The sequence below is a fragment of the Drosophila tropicalis genome, unplaced genomic scaffold (genome assembly GCF_018151085.1).
Source record: "Drosophila tropicalis isolate 14030-0801.00 unplaced genomic scaffold, ASM1815108v1 contig_1063, whole genome shotgun sequence".
Classification (NCBI taxonomy): domain Eukaryota; kingdom Metazoa; phylum Arthropoda; class Insecta; order Diptera; family Drosophilidae; genus Drosophila; species Drosophila tropicalis.
Genome location: NW_027172426.1, coordinates 200,162 through 222,694, shown reverse-complemented (window position 1 = coordinate 222,694; position 22,533 = coordinate 200,162). Strand labels below are relative to the sequence as shown.

The 22,533-nt window shown below is 36.3% G+C and overlaps 5 protein-coding genes across 8 annotated transcripts; 2 read left to right on the top strand and 3 right to left on the bottom strand.

The window, feature by feature from the left end:
* Nucleotides 1–89: 89 nt before the first annotated feature.
* LOC137572542 (unconventional myosin-Va) lies at nucleotides 90–1,974 on the bottom strand. Its single transcript, XM_068284286.1, has 5 exons — nucleotides 1,677–1,974; nucleotides 1,548–1,604; nucleotides 905–1,303; nucleotides 539–846; nucleotides 90–469 (listed from the first exon to the last, which is right to left on the bottom strand). The coding sequence occupies exons 1-5, from the start codon at nucleotides 1,751–1,753 to the stop codon at nucleotides 213–215; spliced, it is 1,098 nt and encodes a 365-aa protein (XP_068140387.1). The 5' UTR covers nucleotides 1,754–1,974; the 3' UTR covers nucleotides 90–212.
* A 1,540-nt stretch (nucleotides 1,975–3,514) lies between these two features.
* Nucleotides 3,515–4,633, bottom strand: LOC137572534 (phenoloxidase-activating factor 2-like). Its single transcript, XM_068284275.1, has one exon. It carries the CDS (start codon nucleotides 4,587–4,589, stop codon nucleotides 3,546–3,548), a length of 1,044 nt encoding a protein of 347 aa, XP_068140376.1. The 5' UTR covers nucleotides 4,590–4,633; the 3' UTR covers nucleotides 3,515–3,545.
* Nucleotides 4,634–5,012: 379 nt separating this feature from the next.
* On the bottom strand, nucleotides 5,013–6,246 carry LOC137572575 (phenoloxidase-activating factor 2-like). The gene is made up of 2 exons (XM_068284328.1): nucleotides 5,964–6,246; nucleotides 5,013–5,906 (listed from the first exon to the last, which is right to left on the bottom strand). Exons 1-2 carry the CDS (start codon nucleotides 6,231–6,233, stop codon nucleotides 5,046–5,048), a joined length of 1,131 nt encoding a protein of 376 aa, XP_068140429.1. The 5' UTR covers nucleotides 6,234–6,246; the 3' UTR covers nucleotides 5,013–5,045.
* A 356-nt stretch (nucleotides 6,247–6,602) lies between these two features.
* On the top strand, nucleotides 6,603–8,815 carry LOC137572530 (phenoloxidase-activating factor 2). 3 transcript variants are annotated; one of them, XR_011031695.1, is made up of 6 exons: nucleotides 6,603–6,825; nucleotides 6,880–6,930; nucleotides 7,322–7,405; nucleotides 7,504–7,605; nucleotides 7,694–8,575; nucleotides 8,637–8,815. XR_011031695.1 is itself a non-coding variant. In XM_068284269.1 (5 exons), exons 1-5 carry the CDS (start codon nucleotides 6,622–6,624, stop codon nucleotides 8,510–8,512), a joined length of 1,263 nt encoding a protein of 420 aa, XP_068140370.1. In that variant the 5' UTR covers nucleotides 6,603–6,621; the 3' UTR covers nucleotides 8,513–8,631. The 3 variants fall into 3 exon arrangements, 1 of the variants encoding a protein (XP_068140370.1); XR_011031694.1 differs by having other exon boundaries at nucleotides 7,319–7,405; XM_068284269.1 differs by lacking the exon at nucleotides 8,637–8,815 and having other exon boundaries at nucleotides 7,319–7,405; nucleotides 7,694–8,631.
* A 6,131-nt stretch (nucleotides 8,816–14,946) lies between these two features.
* On the top strand, nucleotides 14,947–17,886 carry LOC137572468 (aminopeptidase Q-like). Of its 2 annotated transcripts, none has more exons than XM_068284228.1 (4): nucleotides 14,947–15,564; nucleotides 15,614–15,769; nucleotides 15,828–17,202; nucleotides 17,276–17,886. In XM_068284228.1, the coding sequence occupies exons 1-4, from the start codon at nucleotides 15,062–15,064 to the stop codon at nucleotides 17,468–17,470; spliced, it is 2,229 nt and encodes a 742-aa protein (XP_068140329.1). In that variant the 5' UTR covers nucleotides 14,947–15,061; the 3' UTR covers nucleotides 17,471–17,886. The 2 variants fall into 2 exon arrangements, with proteins under 2 accessions (XP_068140329.1, XP_068140328.1); XM_068284227.1 differs by having other exon boundaries at nucleotides 15,825–17,202.
* The last annotated feature ends 4,647 nt before the right edge of the window (nucleotides 17,887–22,533 follow it).

The following is a 22,533-nucleotide window of genomic DNA, read 5'->3' as shown; positions in this document are numbered from 1 at the left end:
TATTAGGAACATTGGAAATGTATAAGTTTTAGTCACTGTACTATACGATTTAGTTTAGGACATTGTATCCCTACAGAGATCAATAGCAGTAATCTTGTTTGAATTTTATTTATGTCTTGTTCACTAATAAAATACTTAAAACAATATTTCCCTAGAAAATACTATAAATTTGGATTTACGAGTATGAGAATCATTTTAAAACGTTGGGCATTTCAATGACAGGAAACCTCATCAGACTTGGGTACTTTGCAGTGGCAGCTGGCTTGTTCAAGTTCATCCCATAGATCACCCATTTCAAGGATAAAGTTTTCTAAATTATCCGGATGGCGGAAAAGATTTTTGTCGATTTGTAATTGTTTACCATCCCAGAGTTTCCATTTGCGCATGCTCTCGATGACATCACCGCAAAAACTCTTTTTGTGCTTATTTTGACGGGCGATTATCCTTTCGAGATATTTCCGTTGATTGCCTTAAAGCGAGCAGAAAAAAGTAACAGATCATTTTAGCTAATTAGTTATACTTCATCGATTCTACTTACGTTCCTTTAATTTATGTTTTAATTTCGAGACAGGTTTTTCAATCAAGGTCTTTTCATATTCTGCAATAATTTTATACATACGTCGATCCATGTCCTTATCCATTTTCAACAACTCCTCGCATGGCCGCGAACAGTTCTTATTAAAATTGGGTCCAGCAAATGGAACTGAGGTATTGTATTTTGACATTTGAAATTCGCGACGCCGATGTTCTTTGTGTGTTAGGCCCTTGTTGAGTAGTCCTCGCACTCGATCATTGTGAAAACGAAAAGTCATGCTAGCCAGCAGCTTCTCCACTCGTGATAGACAGCTAGAAGAGAAAAAATGTTGCACATTTGATTTATAGGATGAAATAAAAATTCACTCACTTGGAATTGCGCAAAGAATAGACACCAGGAATGGCTACGGTTCGCAACAGATGATGCAACTTAAAGGCCACACAATTAATAAGCTCTTCAGCTGCACATATTTGCATTCGCTTTAGACTATGCATATCATGAACTGTCTGCCTAATCCACCAGCCTCGAAACAATGCCTGAATCTTGGTAGCCGATCGACTATGATGCTCTATGACGGTCCTTTGAAGACGTTGCTCAATTTTATTAAACATGCCCTTACGCACTTGAAAACCACGCCACCAGCGTTGAATCGTTATGGCCGCTTGCCAATGCAATTTACTCGTTTTCCTAAACTGAAAACCTCTCCATGCTGCTTGAATTCGACGAGCGGCTATGAATTGCTTATAGTCGTTTATGAGTAACGATGTGCTAAGGGAACCTTAAAATGGTTAAGAGCGGTGTCTAACGACGACTGCAAGGCACAGATGAGTCAAGTCCGATTGCTCTTGGAATTGATGCCCAAAACCACTTCTCTAAATATAATGTACCTAAGTCGACTTTTTTAGTAGTGTTTAAATTTTAAGGTTTATTGTTATGTTATAGAACTCAAAAACAATTGGCATTGACCCTTCTGAATGTGCCTTTTGTGATAGTTTCATATTTCTCCACTTACCGTGACAACTTAGTTGACAGCTGCGACTCGACTTCGGCTTCTTCGCTATAGTTAAATCTTATATTCAAAGAAATGTAAAATAGATTGTAATCTTTATTTGGTTCTTTCAATTTTCATATTAGGACTTACGAGCGATAATTGGATGACTCTGTGCTACTGCGCTCCTTCGAGGCCTTCCCCTTACATTGTATATGACCAACAAACATTGTAAACGAAATATGTGTGCGTGTGTGTGATTTTTTTTTTTTTTTGTGTGTAGATTGTAATGTTTATTATAACGTGAACAATAATTCAATAAATTATCAATCATTTCAGAGAATTGATAATAAGAATGACTTAAAAGTCGAGGAATCGTTATCGGCAGAAAGAAACAACAATTGGCTTTTTGTCCTTAACTCTTAAGATGTTCTCTTGCTCTCGAATTAAAATTATCACTGAGATTTCAATTTCTTCTGATACAAACCAAACGCAACATAGTATTGGAACGAATGGTTTGAACTCCCAGAAATTGACTGTGAGTTGGAAAAACGGTTTTGAATTGAATTCTTCAACTTATTTACATATAGATACATTTACTATAACATCTTTTCCTCGTTTTTTTTTAGCCCTTGACAGAAAGCAGGTAAACAGGTATAGAAAAAAAATAGATTAAATTGCATGTCAACATTGAAGGAGCAGAATACTGTTTTTCGACTCGAGAGAGAAAACAATAATAAGAAAAGGAAAAGCAAGTCAAAATTGTTTAAAGGTGAAAAATTATATGATAAAGTGAAAATAAAAACACGCGAAGACGGTGAGAACTCAAGAAAATGCCAATGTCGATGCGGATGCCAATGCCGATGCCGATGGCAATGGCTCATGGTGGATGCCTCAAGGTGGATGCCATCCGTATGACAAGCGTTAACTTTTCAATGTTGTCTTCGCTCTGCTGTTTCTTGCGCTCAATCAATTTTGTCAATTTTCGTCGTATTTTTTTTTTTTTCTTATTTATTTCGCGTTGTCCTTCTATATACTTGAGTACAAGCTCACGTTTGGCTTTATTTATTCTTTTTTTCCTGTTACGCTGTCGCAGTTGAAGCTCTTTGGTGGCCATTACGAGCTCTCAACTTCCACACAGACAGTCTATTGGAGCGTGGGGCATGGAGATGCTGCTGATGATGATGATGCCCTGATGTGTGTTGATATTTGACACTTTATTATGTGCACATCATCAATTTTCAAATTATTGTCAATGTACTTTTCCTGTGTATGAGAAGCCATCTATGCCATATACATACATCATGATTGTTGGTTAAAATTAGACCAAAGTAATATTCTGCAAACTGGATGTCAGCTATTTTTATTGTTTCTATTGGCAAAAGGGATAAGGTTTAAGAAATTCTAATGCCCAAAAGGCAACTTCTTTAACCCAAGGCAGTCGTCTATATACATAGGTATATATATATATGTATCTATATACTTACATGTGCTCTATATGAGTGTGTATAAACTAACTTTCATATACACACTCAAAGCACACTCGGCGCGCCACAAAGTATGCAATCAATTTTTATGGCCCACATGCAGCGCTCCAGAATCGAGCCGTTTCCACCGAAACTCCACAGGAGTCTACCATCACTGCAATGTTTCACTAATAATTTTCAATATAATCAGCACCTGTGACGACAACGAAGACGAAGATGAAGACGACGCCACATTCGCACAAATGTGGCTAATGTATAAACATTTGTGCGCCGCCAAAGTAAAAAGGGGCCAATGAAGAAAAAAAAAATGGAAAATGAAAATGCCTTAGCCGGCGGGAGGAATATACATATGTGTGCGTGGTGGGTATATAATGGAGGTCACGATGCGGGTTGGTAACGCGTTTCCTTGGCGTTAATTTTACCACATGTGGGGTAAAAGAATTGAAACAAGGCAACCAAATGAAATCAAGAGAAATTTTCTAAAATGAATAAAACAAATAATAATGCTTTGAAACATTGCGTAGACTGTTTAATTTTAGGTACTGACATTAATATTTCTATTTTTAAGTTGTTCGATTATCCATGGTGTAAACTTGGTCACATTTAGAAAATATGTTGGCTTATTGACCTCACCAGCTTCTGAGATCCACAAGCCCCTAACACTGTAACGATTCTCACTGTTTACCCAAGGACAGACCAATGATGATCCTAGAGCCCATTCAACACCTTCCTCTTGGCTTGAAGCACAAAATAAATTTGAATTCGGTTCAGTGGAACATAAATCGTTTGATACATTCATACGATTACTCTGCAAAAATACTTGACGCCTTCTTGAAAATTTTTCCCATCCGGTGGTTAGACAATCCGATTCCATAACTTTCGTATGCTCCATAGGTAAACAGACTGTCTGAATATGCGGTAGTGCGGTAAATTCCTTATTTAGAATGAGTAAAGCTATATTATATTCCTCGGAATCCTTATCGTATTTGCTGTGATAAATTTTTGTGTATTCAGACATCTCTTCATTGGGTAATATTTCTTCGATAGTATTCATGTCCCATTCGCCGGCTCTCGCAATCAGCTTAGTTCTAACTGGACCCAGACAAGAGCCTGTGGTTAGGACCACTTGGAAGTGTATCAAGGCTCCGGCACAACGATACTCGTATTCTGTATCAAAAATAGCCACAGTCCAGGGATAAGCACCGAAATTGACAGCTCCCTGGGTGTCGCCTTTAATTGTCATCAAAACTCCACTAGGATTGGCATATCCACATTCCACTTTTTTAGCTGTTGGTCTTGTATAATTCTTAACAATATTTTCTTTATTACAACATATCTCGAGATAGTCGCAATTGTGTTTTTTTGTTAAATTAATCATGTATTTGGTTGTAGGGACACTTGGATGTGTACAATTCCACTGGTTCACACACAGCCCCTTGCTAAAAAAGCATTTTGTTAAGTTTTGAGCTGAAGAATCTTCATTATCTTCGTAATCAAAGAAGTCATCTGCGCTTTCGCCACTAGTAATAAGTGTTGAGCCCAAAGGAATCAATATGTATAAAACTCGTAGTATATGCATTATGTGGAAGAAAAGAAAAACTTTTTATTGAAAATATTGCGAAACGCGTGATGTGCAACCAAATGCTTGAATCGAACAAATCAGACTAGTAATATATAAGACTGATAACGCTCAGTACCTAGCTGTTTGTATGTATGTATTAATATAGTCCATTATAGCATCACAAGAGGGTTTCGGGAGAAATCGTAATTATGTTGAATGAAGATTATCACCACCGAGCGAAATGAGCGTATGCGTCACAACTTATAGTATAGAAATTAATCAAAATCAGCGAGGTGTGCAAAAGAATTTTACTAGGAACTCAAAAGAAATTCAATAGACCGTGAATTCAAAAAGCATTCGGAAAAACACAGCCACAAGTTCATAACAATCAATTAAATTAAATGAAACCGCATTTAAGTGTATAATTTAATATGTATTTATAAATGTGAATACATAATGCTGTTGCTGGGTTAATTATTTCAAAGAAGTACTTGCATAGTACTTTCTATCGACACCCAAAGCGTTTAATTTTTCTCTTAACCATGGAAGCAGATATGCCACGTTCACGTAAGTTCCAGGAACATCAGCTGAACCACAGCCAATACCCCAAGCAACCATGCCAACTTGAAAATATCGCGTTTTCGAACCCACCAGAGGACAGATTAAGGGACTGCCACCATCGCCTTGGCAAGCATCAACATTCTTCTGGCCGCCAGCACACAATAAACTTTGATCCAGTTGATAGTGAGGACCCAGACGAGTTTTTCGAAACTTGGCATTGCATTCACTTTGCAAGAGAACGGGCATAGCAAGTTTTTTCAATCTCGGCTGATAGTCAAATTGTTGAAATGTCACCGATCCCCAACCTGTAACAATGCACTGTGATTTGTCGAGCAACTGAAACTCGTTAAAAATGGGCAAACAGATGGGTCTTATGTGAACTTCACCGTTAAAGGGGGTGTCTAGGATTAAGAGCGCAGTGCCGTTTGCCAAAGAACCAGGATCATAATGCTCATGTCTGATAATCTGTTTGACTTTCCTTTCCTGGTACGGATGTTGAATCTGTCGGTTTGTGTGATCGTATTCGCCAGCACGGACAAAGAGAGTATCAGTCGTTTTGTTTTCTGCGATACGGGCAGTTGTAAGGACTACAGTGGGCGCTAATAATGAACCGCCGCCAACGTAATTGGTGAAAACATCAACAGGATTAAAATCGCGCTCCAAAATTGCTATCATCCAGGGAAATTCTCCAAATGTAGACAATTTACTAGAAGGGTTACCAGGAGTTCCAAATCCACAGGGCTCCATATCATTAATATAGTTGGGTTGATTTTGCTGTCCAGAAATAAATATGAAATTTTGATATTTTTTTATATAAAATAAAAGTCTCACCTCCAGAGATGTGTCGCAGCAGACGTGTGGAGAAACACAAGCCGAATAGGAGGAATTGTGCTGCATTCTTCCATGAATGCAATCTGCTCGTTTCACGCAAATCTGTCGTGGACCACAGAAAATATCCTTTGGCTTTACAATTGTTGAAGGTTCTGGTGTATCAAAAAATGAGTAGTCGATTTCCAGAGAGCTGTCGTCGTCGTCCTTATCAACTCCATGACAAATCAAATGAAGAATAAGGAACAGGAGAAAAAATAAAACTCGCCTCATCTTTTCGATTAAAAATAACTTACTAAAAGCAATGCAATCATAATTATAAAAACACAAACACTTCGTACACAGCATTTCATTATACCCTTGCAAAAAGAGTATATGAATTGTTCAGCTCATTTCCGATTATATAAAGTATATATTATAATTTATTAGTAATTCTTATCCGCCCATTCAATCAAACGATAAAACCGTATGCTAGAAGATTCTTTGAACATTTTAGTTAGCAGTAATATAATAAATTTAAGGGTATTCAAACTTTGGCAAGGCTTAACCTTCTGGTTATTTTTGAGCTTATCAGCTCGAATGTTGATAACGAATATAAAAAGACAGTGTGCACATATTCAGGCATCAGTTCGCTAACAAAGTACCTCTCAGAGCATTAACGATGTGGAGCTCATTGTGCTTTACTTTTTTAGCTCTAGTTGCAATTAATACTCCTGGAGTCTCTTTATCCTGCCGTGCGCCCAACAAGTGTGTAGCTCGAAATTTATGTCGGGATGGCCAAATCGTTACTGATGGCAGTGGCATTATAATTTTTCGATTTGTAGTTTGTGATTCGTACAGCGTCTGTTGCGCTCCCGAAATTCAAGTAAGTTGATCATATTAAAGACCGTTAATCATATTGAAATATATTTTACTTTAGGAATCTACCACCACTAATCGGAATGATCTGTATGACGCGTTTTTAACAACGGTAAGTTAAACATTTTCATTATATCATTCTTCATGAAGAGGAAACTGTATATTGAAATGGCTTAAATGTGTTAGGCAAAGAGTATTTTTATGATCAGCAGGACGGGCGTTTACCGTTCCGTCTAGATCAACGGACACTGCCACCAGAAAACATAAATAATAATTGTTTATCAGTTTACTATATGCCAAAGTTCATCGAGATCGGGCGTTTTTTTATGTTCATGGCTCCAAAAGATGTAATTGCACCGACAAAAAATATTAAAGTTAACTCATACATTTAAATCGTTACATATTTAATTTACATATTTAATAATTTCATTCTTTTAATGTATAGCTTTGTTATCTATAATTTTCCAATTAACCAAGATCATTTTCAAACTTCACTTTAGAAGCCTAGTGTCCCAAGTATTACATTTGGAAATCCTTCAACTACTCTAGTCAAAAAGGTGAATGAGGTCTTTAATCCTGATACTGAGGTAATTGACCCACAGCAACAAATTGGTCTAAAATTATTTCAATTAGGTAAAAGGTATGAATGGTTTCATCATTTCATTGTTCTTTATTTAACCTTTAGGAGCCTTGTGTTACTGCAACATCTGAACAGCCTACCGTCACTTTAAATGATATCATGAACACCATTTTTAATACTCTAAACAGAAATAACACCGAAACTCAGGTAAGATACACACTTTCAACTAGGATGAGATACACACTTTGTGTGTTGGAATTCATAATCTTTCTTAAATTTTACAATTTGTTTAAAGGTGCCCAGTTGCGGTTACAGCAATAAAAATGGACTTGAAACGACTCGGAAACAAGCAAGTGAGGCGGACGTAAATGAATTCCCCTGGGTGGTAATTGTATATAACCGCAATACTGGAAATATTTTGGGAGGTGGCTCTCTAATAGCACCCAATGTTGTGCTTACGAAAGCTAAACACATTTCAAATATGTCACCACGAGATATCATTATCATAGCTGGTGAATGGCACACAAGAAGTAAGGATGAAACTTATCCATCTGTAAGCATGGAAGTGACCACCATTGAAATACACAGCCAATTCAATGAAGTAAACGGAGATTATAATGCGGCGTTACTTATTCTGAAAAGTTCCTTCAAAATACTTCCCAATATTAGTCCGATTTGCTTGGCCCCGGAAAGGACATCATATGATTCTTCACGCTGCTTCGTTGCTGGATGGGGCAAGAAAAATCATGATGATGATGATAATTCCTTTGCCTTAATTCAAAAGAAGATTGATCTTCCAATAGTTGGTAGATATCGTTGTGAATCGTTATTGCGGCAAACACTTTTGGGCATCGACTTTCAGCTTAAGGAGAGTTTCATTTGTGCTGGCGGAGAAAAGGATAAGGATGCCTGCATTGGTGATGGCGGTGCACCGCTTTTTTGTCCTATTCCACGGCAAAAAAATCGCTTTGTCCAGGTTGGCATTGTCAATTGGGGTATTCTGTGTGGTCAGGAAAATGTGCCCTCTGCTTATACGTCCGTCTCATACATACGCTCGTGGATCGATCAGAAGACGATGGAACATTCAGTAAACCCAAGTTACTACACAGTTTAATATACTTAAGCTATGGATTAAGTCGTTGAACATTATTGGGAGACGGCTTTAAGGTTAATTATGGTATAACTGTTATATAAAAGGTAAAAAGAATGATGATAAAAGAAACTTTCCTTTAATTCAGATATCCGTGGGCACTGTTTACGTAAATTGAAGTTGACTTGTGCTTTACATTAAATGGAAGGGAAAAAATTGTTATTAAAAATGTGCTCGGAGTCTGGCTGGGCCATCCGTTGGCTGATAAATATGCAACACTGTAAACGACGGGTGGTAGATGTTTGAGGGGGGAAGTGGATTCAGAGGGTTGTGTCTGTGCGGCGACTGCCCTCTGCAATTTGAGCAGACGTTTTCTAATAAACATTAAGTTGACATGAAATACACGCCAAACAAATGAAGCAAATGCATTTCATGCTCTGACCAACAGCAAAAAGCAGCTATGTGGCCAGGCGTGGTGGGTTGTGTGGGCGTGGCTGCAACTGCTTACTAATGCTGGCTTTCAGCGCTTGCACCGCAGGATATGTTTACAAATTGAAAAATATAGCTTTGAGACCGTCAGAACGTGCTGAAAAAAATATATTACAGAGGAGGTTTTATTCAACCATGCCGAATGATTATTACCCTGCTAAAGCAGTGGGATAATATTTTGCAAAACTTTTGAAAAGTCTTTTTATATTTTTGTCAACTAAATGAAAATGGAAATGAAAATGGTTGTCATCTTCAACAGTTTGGTTAATATTCAGTTATTATATAGTGTAAGTTATTATGTAGTGTAGCGTAACAAACTTTTTAGGATAAATGATATACCCTAACGTGGGGACAGCAACACATTTCAATGAGGAACTAACTACGGTGTGTTAAGGTCAGGGAATTAAGTGATGGAATTTTTCATTATGAATTCGATTTATTATTTAAAAAATTATTATCTTTAAAGAAATTATGTGAAATCAATAAAAAAAGATTATATATAGAGAGCTATTATTGATATATAGGATAAGATTGCAGCAACAAGGACATTTGACATTTCAGAAAGATTAGATGAATTCTCTTTAGGAAATCAATCACAATGCAAACTAAATGTGAACCACTATACCGCTTAGTCTATGATCCAGACTTTTGGGTTGTGAGTCCCCTCTCAGTAAAAATGAGTTGTTACGTGGGTCAGTTGGTGGGCAGGCGGGAACTTCCTGGGAGAGTGGTCTACTTTGTCGACGTGCCACGCGGTTTTTCAAGAACATTTGTAAGTGTATGAGTATATACGTCTGTATATATATATATATGAATGTAGGTATACATATTTCCCGCACAAAGTAGCTAGAGAAGCAGCTTAAATCTGACATGAAACATTTGCGTGACAAGCAAAACGTTGGTCCACCCTTTGGGAGAAGAAGACATCCCGTGGTATAGGCAATGCAGAAGGTAGGCAGCCACGTCCACTGCATAGCACAAGGGAAACCCAGTGAAAATAATTATGGCGCAAATCACAATAATGCAGCTAAAAGGAAAATATGAACAGCACCAACTACAAAAAAAAGTCACAAATTAAAAGTGAACACAAAACGCGGGAACAGGATGTCAGAGGCAGAATCAGGACCTTGCTGGGACTGGCTGGAAGCAAAAGCAGCAAATCCTTTATATACCCGATGACATTGACATCAGAGAAAGCAGAGACGATGAAATTAACTCGTGGTTAACCATAAGAATAATGAAAACAAAAGCGAATACCAGCGATTCCTAATTTCGAAAAATGTCATGTTAACTACAATTAAATTTCGCCTTCTGTCAGGTAACCAACATTTTGACAGAATTCAAATCACTGCTTCAAGGGAAATCCAATACGATGCTGAGACAATGTGAATGTGACTGATTGCAATGATGATGACGATGAAGATGCTGATGCTCAAGCTGATTAGGATGATAGCAATGTCTGCGTCATAAATGTCACTTTCAATTGCGATTCGACAGTTGTTCGATTTGATGCGTGATTTGAATGGAATATTAGCCAAAATCCGAATTTCGACAAACAATTTTTTTGTTCTTTTTTATCCTTTTTTGACAAATATAATTATGTCACAATGTCATACGAAATAATGTGACTTGAAAATAAATATTATAAGAAATGACATCAAATCAGGCGACTGTACTGATTCAGTCTTGCACACTCTTCCAATTCGAAGTTCAATTTTTAATTACTTTCTTTAATTTTAATTACTTCTGCGTTAGAAACTGTATTGCGATTTTATAAGTACGTTTAATGTGTCACATATTATGAGATGGTAGATAAGAATAATGTGGAAAAATCAGCAATATAGTTGGGAGAGCAACAAAAAAACTTATCTGTTTGCTAGGCTAAAGGTCAGGCCATTTTTTGGGAAACTTTCAAGTGATTAAGTACTACACACTGAATTGAAAATGTTGTTTTAGTACAAAAATTTATAATATTTTTTGTTTTGAATTTCTTTTGTTTTGTCCTTTTTTGCATACACGCTTAATGATTCTCAAATTAGATTCTCTATTTATTGGCGAGGCAAACAAGCACTTGAACTTTACACTGAATTGCACTTAGAAATAAAAAGGAACACACTAAGAGAATGGGCAAAAATAGTGAACAGCGACCGCATCAAGTATTATTATCACTCAATGCAATAAATTTTATGCATTGAACGAGCCAAAGACGAAAGTCAAGTGTCGAACATTCCGTATCGTTTCGTTTCGGTTTGGTTTGGTTTTGGTTTCTCATTGGCGCCAGCCAAGCCATCCATTGCCCCTCATTCCTTTCCGTAGTCTGGACCGACAATAAGTGCTTCCTGTTTCCGGCATCTCGACTCTTGTCTCTAGACAACTCTTCTCCAAGCAACTAACTATAACTGTCGGCAAGTTGGCTTTATTATTTCCACACTGTTGAATATGCATATAAAAACTATACAAGACTCTAAAAAAAAAGGGGCAAGTAAAAAAGCAAGGGATATTTTTGAAAAAATGAAAAATCAAGCAGGAGTGTAGACTTTGTTTTGCTTTGACGACCAAAATCTGGATGGGCGGCAAGGTGGGCGGGGGTGTGGCAGCTGCATTATCACTTGCCAGCCAAGCAAAATATTTTGTGGGTGCATTAAGCATTTTCCCTCTTTGGCCGCAAGACAAAAGAAAAACGCTGGCCCGACTTGGGCAAAAATATGCGGGCACGAGATGAGCGAAGGGCTCTTACCAAGCTCCAATCTTCAACCCCCTCCCCACTGGGGTGCTCTCACTATCTCAGGGCTTTGTCTGCATTTTATATTAAACTATTTATGATGCTGGTCGGTAGCTGGAACAGAGGATCTGCTCCGCCGAAGGAGTCTCGCTTCGTTGGCTGCCAAGAGTCGCAAAATTTACCTACAACAGCTTTCAAACTACAAGACTCTGTTGCATTTTTTTCATGCTACATTTTGTGGGGGAATATATGAAAAATTTTTAACAATTATGTGGCTGAAAATTGTGGCGAAAGCTGAGTAGAGTGGCACACGAAGCCTTTGTTTGGTCAGCAGAATACAATTTTTTAAATACATTTGGGCATTAAAAAATAAAAGAAGAAAAAAATGGAATGCCAAAAAAGTGATAAATTTCATATTAAAAATTCTTACTTAAGAGATAGAAATAAAAAATAAATAAATTTACTTGTAGTACTAAAAGTCTCCTTACACTTTGTTAAACTGGACATTTTTAGACTGGAACCATAGCAAGGAAAAGGCAAAGGAATAAATCCACATTTTATTTTTATAATTATTATCAAAACAACAAAAAGAATATTGCTTTACGACTATCTCTTTCAAAAACATAGAAAATATGATCTAAAGTCAAACATTTATAATCCGAATATAAGAATCTGAAACAATTAAAGAAGGTACTCAACAAAAAATTTCAAAAGGTAAAAGATTTAAAATCAGTGAATTCAATAATAATGGGATCGAGCATTTTGATTTTCCATAGCAACAAGTGAGGATTATGTAGAGTTTTCATCTTGTTTTTAGGCGACTTTATCAGGAAATGTTTGGCATTTAAAAGTATGCTAAAAAATTGTTAATAAAAAATGAAATAAATAATTAATTGAAGTTTGACAATTTTTTTTTTCTCCATTAATAGGAGAGAGGAGGAAAGACGGAATCAAGGAAGATGGGATACCTGAATGATGACCGATTACTGCTGGAATTTGAAGAGGCAGTTGGTGGAGAAAGCTCACAAAAAAAAGGCATCAAAAGGCAATTTTCAAGGAAAAAAGGAAAGATCTGATTCCAAAACAACAGAAAGTTTAACCTAGATTAGCAGGATATAGACCAAAGAGGATATAGACACCTATAAATTTGATACACAAAATGTTATGTGTAAAGTGTTCATGTTTTCCAACAAATTCAACGATATTAAATTTCGTGAACGCAAATTTGCTTAAATTGAATGTTTTGAAATCTGTAATATCGTTTCCCTTTCTGTAGATTTCCCAGTCGATTGGAAAATAACGCGATACTAGTTCTAAAACGGAATTTCCATCTGACCGCCGTTTCGAATGGGGCTGCCGGGCCAGAAATGGAGAGAAAATGCTGCGGCATTTGCAATTTTTGGCCCTAAATGAAAACTTAATTAGTTTGCTGCTAACCAAAATCATATTGGCATGACGATTGCAACAGTTTTGCTTGAATTGTCTTTGATGGAAAATCAATGGCATAAGCTGTAAATGGCATTTACTGCCCCGCCCCTAGCCAACAAGCTCCGTTACCAGCATTTGCTTGCCCAACAATATTGGTGCACAGAGATTAGTTGCTTATTTTGACAGAAGCTGTCAGTGTTGCATTTAGTCGGGCCAACTCTGTAAACAAACAAAAATATTTGTGCTGTAAGGAGTTGCAGATGATGATGCCTTTCTCTCTTTCTCCCTTTTCATATATGTTGCTTTGTCGCTCTCTATATCATTTTTGACTCTGTCTAGAACATGGAGGATGGCTGCTTCTACTTGAGTGCCCTGCCACATCCTTATGCGCATCCACATTCGCATAGTTTTTCTTTGCCGCTTTACTCATTTTTCATCCGCTGCAGCTTTGCCACGTTGCTAGGGCTAAGCTTTTAATTAAATGCAAGAAAATTCAATTTTAATTAAAATTTCTCAAAAGTCTGAGTGAGAGATGTGGTTGCATCTCTTTTGGCCTGCTGATGCTGCTGCTTTTGCTGCTCAAGTGTTTGCCAAACGTGTAAAATTGAAAATTAGGAAATCGAATTGTAACGCCCAGATAGAGATTCATCATCACCATCGTCATCAGCAGGCTGCAAACACAAAGGCAAAATCAAAATTGTAAAGTAATTGGAAATGAAAATTCATTTTGTGGCTCCCTCACACACACACACACACACACACACACACACACACTACACGCATATGTGGGATTTCCTGTTGCACTATTGTCTGAGCCCAGGGATCGGATTTTGTATAACAACAAAGGCTACAGAAACAATAACAAAAGCACAAATAGTTAAAAGTTTTTCTTTTGTATATTTGGAAATGAAAAAGATTTAAATTTTCCTGTCAGATATTAGGACGAAAATTCCAAAGCCTTTGTTACTCAATAATTATAATTTACATGCAACTGGATTAGACGTTCATAGCCTTTCAGCAGAGGGGAGTTTCACGAATCCATGTAATCTCTTAATATCCCCCAATCAAACGTGACTTTCAATATTTGGCCATGCCAGCGAAAGTAAAGATGGCAGCCTAAAGCCTTTCCTAGGCCAGTTTATATTCTTCCATGTTTCTTTTGCTTAGGCAAAAAAGTTTTTAGTGAAAAAAGTTTCTCAGTTCGAGCATTCTACACATAATTTAAACACACACATCCTGTCAGTCATAAATTACACATATTACATGCACGTATAAATCCGGAATCGCAAAAAGATACGAGTGAGCCAAAAGTGCGCCAGCAAAACTGTTAAGCAAAGTGCTTAACATACTTTTTGGCGCAGGGCCCGAAGAAGCATTTACACACAAGCATAAGCACAGACGCACACTCTCGTACACACACACACACACACACGCATACTCATATCGCGAGGGTCATAGGCAAATCGGTAAACGCACGTAGCGTAAAAAGTTGAACAACTCTTACGCCTTAACCGGCACGAAGTGAAAGTTGAAAGTAAGTCAAGACGATGCCAAGGCAAGTATTTTGCTTTTCCAAACCACCAAAACCAAAAAACCAATTGCCAACCTTTAATATTTAATACATTGTATCGAACGATATGACCTTAAAATGTATCTGTCTTACTTCAAGATTAAAATGGCCTCCAAATTTCCTTTTCAATAGTAAACGTAACATTTTTCATTTCTGGGAATTGATTTATATTTAAAATTTTTTGAAAATATATGTAAATATTTGAACTCGACCTGTTGTTCGTCAAAATTTCTCGTGTTTTTCGATTTCTAGTTTAAAGAAAAAAACAGAAAATTGTCTTGTATGTATGGCATCAAATTGCGGCCACATATAAAATATTTACTACAAAAAATTTGACACAATAAGCTGAGGGAACTCGTACACAATGAGACTAACGAAAAATGTGACCGAAGTGTTTAATGGACTTAATGGTATTTTCTTTTGTTTAATTGTAATCCTTGGAAATACTGCAGTCGCTGTGAAGTTGTACGATGAGCCACGTTTACCTCTAACGTTGATACCATATCATTATGATTTGAAATTGCTGACTTATCTTGAAGATAGTCCAGATATGTTTCGATATATGGGCAGCGTTAACATTTCTGTACATGCACAACAATCTACCAATCTTGTGGTCTTACATGCGAGAGATGCGAATATAGAAGTGCAGAAAATTCAGATTTGGGATAAAGAAAAGGGAGTACTCTTTAATACTAGTCGAACGGAATACAATAAAGAAAAGGACTACTTTATAATTGAAGTTGAAATGCCGTTCGTCAGAGGTCGATCATATGTATTGAGTCTACCATTTGAGAACATACTTAAGGAGGACTTTAAAAGCGGATACTTTGTGGGATATAACGAAGGGAAGAATGAACTGGATAGAAGGTAAGTTAGACTTTACACTATATTTAACTTAATTGATTCTCCTTTTTAGCTGGTTCTCACTTACCCAATTTGAACGTAACTATATCAGAAATGTTTTGCCCAGTTTCGATGAGCCCGCCCTGAGGGCCACTTTTAATGTGACTCTAGGTCATCACAAGCGTTTTCAAAGCTTTAGCAATATGCCTTTATTAAAAAGATTTAATAGGTAAGTTGAAAAATCATTAATAAACTAACTCTATATATTTATATAAAATATTTAGTAGTGATCTGAAGGACTATGTCTGGTCTATGCATGAGATCTCTCCCCTTATGCCCACATATCTTCTTGCCTTCTCCATTAATAATTTCACTTGCATGTTCTCTAAAACTTTTGATCGGGAACCTGTGGGATTTCGCACTTGTTCACATGTTACCCAGGTGCAAGCACTATCGCTTGCGTCTGTGATTGCGCCGAAACTTTTTCAGTTTTTCGAGAATCTCTTTCAAGTTCCATGTCCATTGAGAGAAATACAACAATTAGCCATACCCAATTTGCCCATTGCGGCCATGGAAAATTGGGGTCTTGTTGTCTATTCCGATGAAATGATCATGCAAAAGAATAAAAAAAAATTGACAAATCTGTCACAAGGCCAAATAAAGACACTGCAATTGGTATCCCATGAATTGGTGCACATGTGGTTCGGAAACCTCGTAACAATATCATGGTGGGATAGCCTATGGTTGAACGAAGGTCTGGCTGGTTATTTTGAGGCAGCGGGAGTGGAGCATCTGCAGATGAACTGGGGGCGAAACATATTATTTAAGTATCGCGAAGGCTCACTAATGAACGAATTGATGGCTATGCCCGTGGCAATAAACGCATCGTCTGACAAAGATCTTATTGAAAATAGTTCCGTTGCATATGTCTATCAGAAAGTAACAACAATACTACGAATGCTCAATGCGATGTTGGGTGATGAAGTGTTTTATGAAGGATTATACTTTTATTTGAGCCAATACTCGTATTCCAATACGACACCCGATCAATTTTGGGGTAAAATGCAACTGGCAAGTCTCCGTAGCGGTGTATTACCCGATGACCATAAAGTGAATATAATTATGGACTCGTGGACTAATCAGGCGGGTTATCCTGTTTTGGATGTTATACGAAATTATAATAATAATACAATTTTCTTTGCACAAAATCACTTCTCGTCGTCGAATGGGAGTCACAGTGAAGTTTGGTGGATTCCACTCACCTACACCACGCAAAGTGAACGCAACTTTTCTAGTACACGTACCAAAGTGTGGCTAATTCAACCATCAATGCATCTAAATATTCCCCTTTTGAGCAAAGAGTGGGTTATGTTCAATATACAAGCGGTGGGCTATTATCGCGTTAATTATGATGAGCGTAATTGGCGCTTGATAGCTTTCGATCTTTATGAAAATCACAAACAGATCCATGTCCTGAATCGTGCCCAAATTGTTAGCGATTGTCTATATTTATGGCAGCAGGGCCGCATCCATTGGTACACAGCAGTGGATGTCCTTAAGTACATTATAGAGGAAGATGAATATGAACCCTTGGTTGCTTTCGTTGTTGGGGTTACCAATGGTTTTTGGGGCATATCGCCAGATAGATCACTTATTATAGCGGTAAGTTTATTAGAAGGTTATTACATTTTGTAGAGAATGATTGTAAATTGAATTATCATTATCATTATTATAGAAATGGCTGGGCAGTGCCGGTAAATGGTATGCGGAGTTCATTAATTATACGTTCAATTGGTTTGTCCTCATTGAAACCAACCACTTCAGTAGAAGTAAAGGAAACGGTAGTAAAAGGACAAGTAACCTCAAACAAGAAACTGAATCCTGGGGGAAACCACAAAATAATGGCAGACAAGGAAACCGCCATCAATGAACCGCAATTGTATTTGTTTGCAAATAACTGAAACGTTATCTCTGACTATTTATCTTTATCTACAATAACGGTTGTTGCAAGGGAAAACAAGCCAAGCCAGTCCACACCAGACCAGAAAGCAGAGGCACGAGCATGCCCAAGCAATACAATGCCAAAGGAAAAGGACACCGTCTTCTTGTGCCAATAATGATGCAGGCAAAATAACCATAAAACTGTGGAGACAGAGGCAAACGGACAGAGGTAAACGCAGAGTGCGAAAGAGGAAGAGATACAATTTGAAGTCCATTCTAATGTTGCAGTTACAATAGTCGTATAGGAAAAATGCTGCAAATGGCTATGCAATGAAGTCCCATTTTAAAGTCACTCCGTGAGTTCAGTCTTTAGGTCTGTCAATAAACAATTTTTTGTGGTTCAAACCTGATCTCGTTTATTTGAAAATTTAATAAAAAAACCAAAACATCGTTATTCACTCACTCTTCCCCTCCTCCAAGTTTTGTCCATTACCTTACCCCAAAACATATTTTACGCATAATGAAATTTAACCCACAGCGTTCTGCTCTTTAGCGGCGGCTGATTGCGCCTAAAACCATACAAATTAAATTTAATGGAAAATTTATTTTTCATTTCTTCTTGTTTCTCTTTTGTTTTCGAAATTTTCTGTTTTCGCCCCTGAGGGTGTATAAACGAGGACAGATTTAGAAATCTAATTTTCTCATGAACCTTCTTTAAATGTTATATTTTGACTAACCAATAAAGAAATTCATCTCAAAATATATGAATTGCATATTACTTTTGAAGTTTGTCAGATGCAATTGGTTGCAATCGTTGGAATCGTATCGGATATTTTGGATATTTATTGGAAATGTATAAATTGAGATTAAAGAAGCAACAAAACAAATACTTTTCCCAATTGCTGCAGTTAAGCAGATTAATGAAAGTTAAGTCTTATACTAATTTCCCCCATGCATGGAAAACTTTTTGAATCCACGTGTTTTACACAAATAGAATGCTAATACTTGTAATAGTTTGTATTTAGATTATAATATTGATTAGGCTACGATATTTCAGTTAGTCTTTCTTTGGTGGGGTAAGCTAAAAGGGGTAGTATGTTTTGTAGTTCTATATGGCTTCTGGAACAGAAACTTTTGTATATATGTAAGTTTAAAATAGTTTCGATTGCAGATATGATGGGGGTCATTTGTGTTTGTGTGTTGTTTTCGTATGTCCTTTAAGGGTCGTATTAGTTTTGTTTTTTAGAGAATATTTTGGCGTTTTATGGAATTCTGTGTTTCAATGCCCTAAAATCAAGCTTGACATGCTTTCACTTTTTTGAATTAACTTTAAATGGTGCACAAAAAATATTATTTAAATTTCTTAGGTATTCTTTCATCGTGCTTTATGAATATTCAAGGAATTTTCCAAGTGTTTAACATTTCTTACTTGTTCTACATCTTGTTTCAGCATCTTTCGATTTGTTTAACATTACATTCATATGACACAAGCCATATCTAAGTCACAATATCAATACACTTAAAGCACATGTCGATTTCCAACATCATCAGGCACACACCACGCATATCACCCACACACACACACATGCAAAGAGAGAGAGAAAGAGATAACAACAACTTATAGGAGTCGATTCAGTGCCGAGTCGAGTTTGGAATTTTTTGCATGAATTATGCAAAAGAGTTTTGTGTTCCAGTACAAAGTTTTCTGCTTCTTGTACTCTTCCCCCACAAAGGGAATACTTAAATGGGATTTGGGAAATCATCACAAACGAAGAAAATGGGCAAGACAGAGATAGCGAGAAAGAAAAAGAGAGAGACAGAGACGGAGAAAGGAAATTAAAAGGAGATGGCAGAAAAGAAATCGTTGGCCAAATGATTTTTCTTTACCGCTTTGATGGCATTTCAAATTGCATTGAGGTTAAATAATGTAATCTAAAATGTACAAACATATATACATACATATGTACATATATGTAGGTACAATTGTATTACATATATTTTACTATCTGAATTATATATTTCATGTGCATAAACTCATTAAACGCTGTATGCCATGTTGGACCAATAAATTTAACAGAGCGTTAACTGTGTGAAATCCCATCGCCCATTTACTCGAGGTGACTGTACCACATACTCCTCGTCCATCTTTACCCAAATGCATATACAGCCGCCATTCACCATCTCCGCATCTACACTGGCATAGCCGCCGAATGCCACCTGCAAAATTGCAACTTAACAATGCTTCAGAGAGTCCATGGATGTTGCCCGGGTACCCCATGTGGCAAGTAACGCATGCGGCGTATAAATCAATATTGGCAATTTAAAATTGGCTCGCAGTGTATGAAGCCAATATCCGGGCAGAGTTCGGGTAAAGAAAGAACCAGAAACCCTCTCCCCCTCCGGCTCAACAAAAAAAAAAACCTGCCAAAGTGGCAGTGGCAAAGCAGCGGACAGAGGAGCAGCAGAAAAGGAGGCGAAGTTGTTGTACCAGTAGATGGAGCTGGTACAGCAGTTTTGTCCTGCCGAAGGGCAAACGTGAATCTTAGACAAACATTATATGGCACCCGGAACGATTCGTTCGATTTGCGATTGTGTGTGCCTGTGTGTATATGGGCATGTGTGTATGTTTGCCGATGCGGAGAGGCCACACTCTCTGAAGCGGCACAGCGGTAGGGCAACATTTGGGTAGATTCGCGAAGTCTATTAAAAATGCGCATATGTACATACATTTTGTGGTCCTCTTTTACCGTTGTGGCCAACGGGTAAATACAATATAAAAACATCGAGCACAAAAAGACAACAACAAAGCGAAAAAAACCGAATGGAAATCGAAGCCCTGCCTTTAAAAAGGATAACAAGTGTCCCGGCAAAACTGTTTTAGTACTTTAAAACCATTTATCAACACTAATTTTAATACATTTCAAATCAGAATAATCAATGTTTAATTAAGCCATTTAATAGAATTTGTTTTTCAATTTTTATGGATTTGAAAGCAGAAACTATTCTTAATTTCAATCATCATCAAACTTACCATCGCTCGTTCTAACTAAATTTGTTTTTTTCTTTTCTTCTTTAACCTTTTTGAACGAAATAGACACCGATGAGTCAAGCCTAAAACTAAAAACATAACTAAAGGAACAGCGAATGTAATTGATATAGTAAATAACACTAGCTTACAAAAATATGTTAACAGTAAAAGAAATACCTAGAATAAGTCTTAAACATTGAGGTAAATATATTAAGTTGAAGACTAATTCCAGCATAGATCATCAATATCAAACAAGTAGATGTTATGGGCTAAAAATGAAAAAAACTATAAAATTGATTTTGTGAATTTCTCGTTTTTTTCATGATGACACAATTGGTGTAAAAAATAAATATTACTCTTACATCAAAATGTTTTAAATGACACACTGCTGACTGTTAGACTCTGACTAATCATTACTATAATGCTGATAATGGTCCGACCTAGCTGATTCATATTCGCAGTATGTATATACGAACATGGCTTTGATCAACAATATATAACCTTTATATGGTGGAAGGAGCTTTGTCCAAAATTAATATCCTTTTTTTGGAGATCAAAAAGATTCTAAAAGGTCCAAAGAAAAAGTAAGGTAAACGGAAAACACAGGTATTTACGGTTAATTTAACAGAGTCATAATCAAAGAAAATAGTTAATAGATGAAATTCATTTGTTTAACATTTGGATTCTAAAATAATTATCCTAACCAATTAAGAGACAATTATAAAAATAAATGCTATATGACTCATAATTTATGAATGTTTCTTAATTTTATTAATGGTTCATAAAAATTTACAGTTAGCCTTAAAGCAATTCTGTTGCTCTAACAAATCTCTTATGTATGGACACTTTTTTTTTAAATTGAATGAATTTTTAATATTTTTATTTTCTGTTCGGGGCAAATATCAGCAAATAGCCAAACAACAAAAAGCCTCTCGTCCAATGGAAATCACCTAATTATATGCCAATAAGTATGCAAAATTAAAATATTATGCAAATTATTCTGAAAAGCGTGGAAATTTAAACGCTTTTTGTTTTGATTTTTTGGCGAAAATAAAATTATGACATCATCATCATTATTATCATCATTAGCATTATCAGCATCATCGACATCAACAGCAACAACAGCAACCACATGGGGTGAAATGCGTCAAAAACAAATTACCTCAGAGGACCTCTTGTTCTGTCTCTCCATAATATCAAAGAGCGTCCAAAATATTATGCCGCATCAAAAATTTTTGTTTACTACCAAACGAGAGAGAACTTTGCAAAATTGGGTGAAAATATAAATAGAGAAATAAAATTTAAGAGCCGACATTGTGATACCCTTAAGTTTAGAGATCACTCTCTTTAGTTACCCAAATTTAATTAAATTCGAATAAAAATTCTCAGTTTTTAGTCTTCAGTGTCCAAGACAGATAAGTTAAAACTTATTTGATTGTGTCAGTTATGTATAAATAACTTTTATTGGTCCATAATGAACTGTTTATCCATAAGTTACAGGGTATCAAAGCATATATAAGTATATATATAGAATATTTTCTTATAGATAGTTTTGTTATTGTTAAAGGTTGTTATTATTGTCCCGGGCATAAAGGAACAAACACAACAACATTTCCAAGAAAAATAGGAAATGAAAAATCATTGAAGTATAAAAAATAAAAAACAGATAAATACCAGAAATTGATTTTTGAGGCACAAGTTTTTATTGCAAAAGAACGAAAAAAAAAAAACCGAGATAAGAAAACTATTTATTTATTAATAAAATATGTCGTTAAATATTTGGATGGTTTTTGCATTTTATGAATAGCTCTTAAAGGAGGAACAATAACCATGGCTAACTATTTTATTATAATTATTTTAAACGGAATTTTAAATGGCATTTCGTTTGGTCAACCGAGAAAATATTGGAAAATTAATCAGCTATGAATTTATTATCAAATTTCCCATTTACTCACCAATTTATATATGTATATACATATATAAAAATAATGCGTCATGCCTTAATGGGCCGCGCCATCACACAG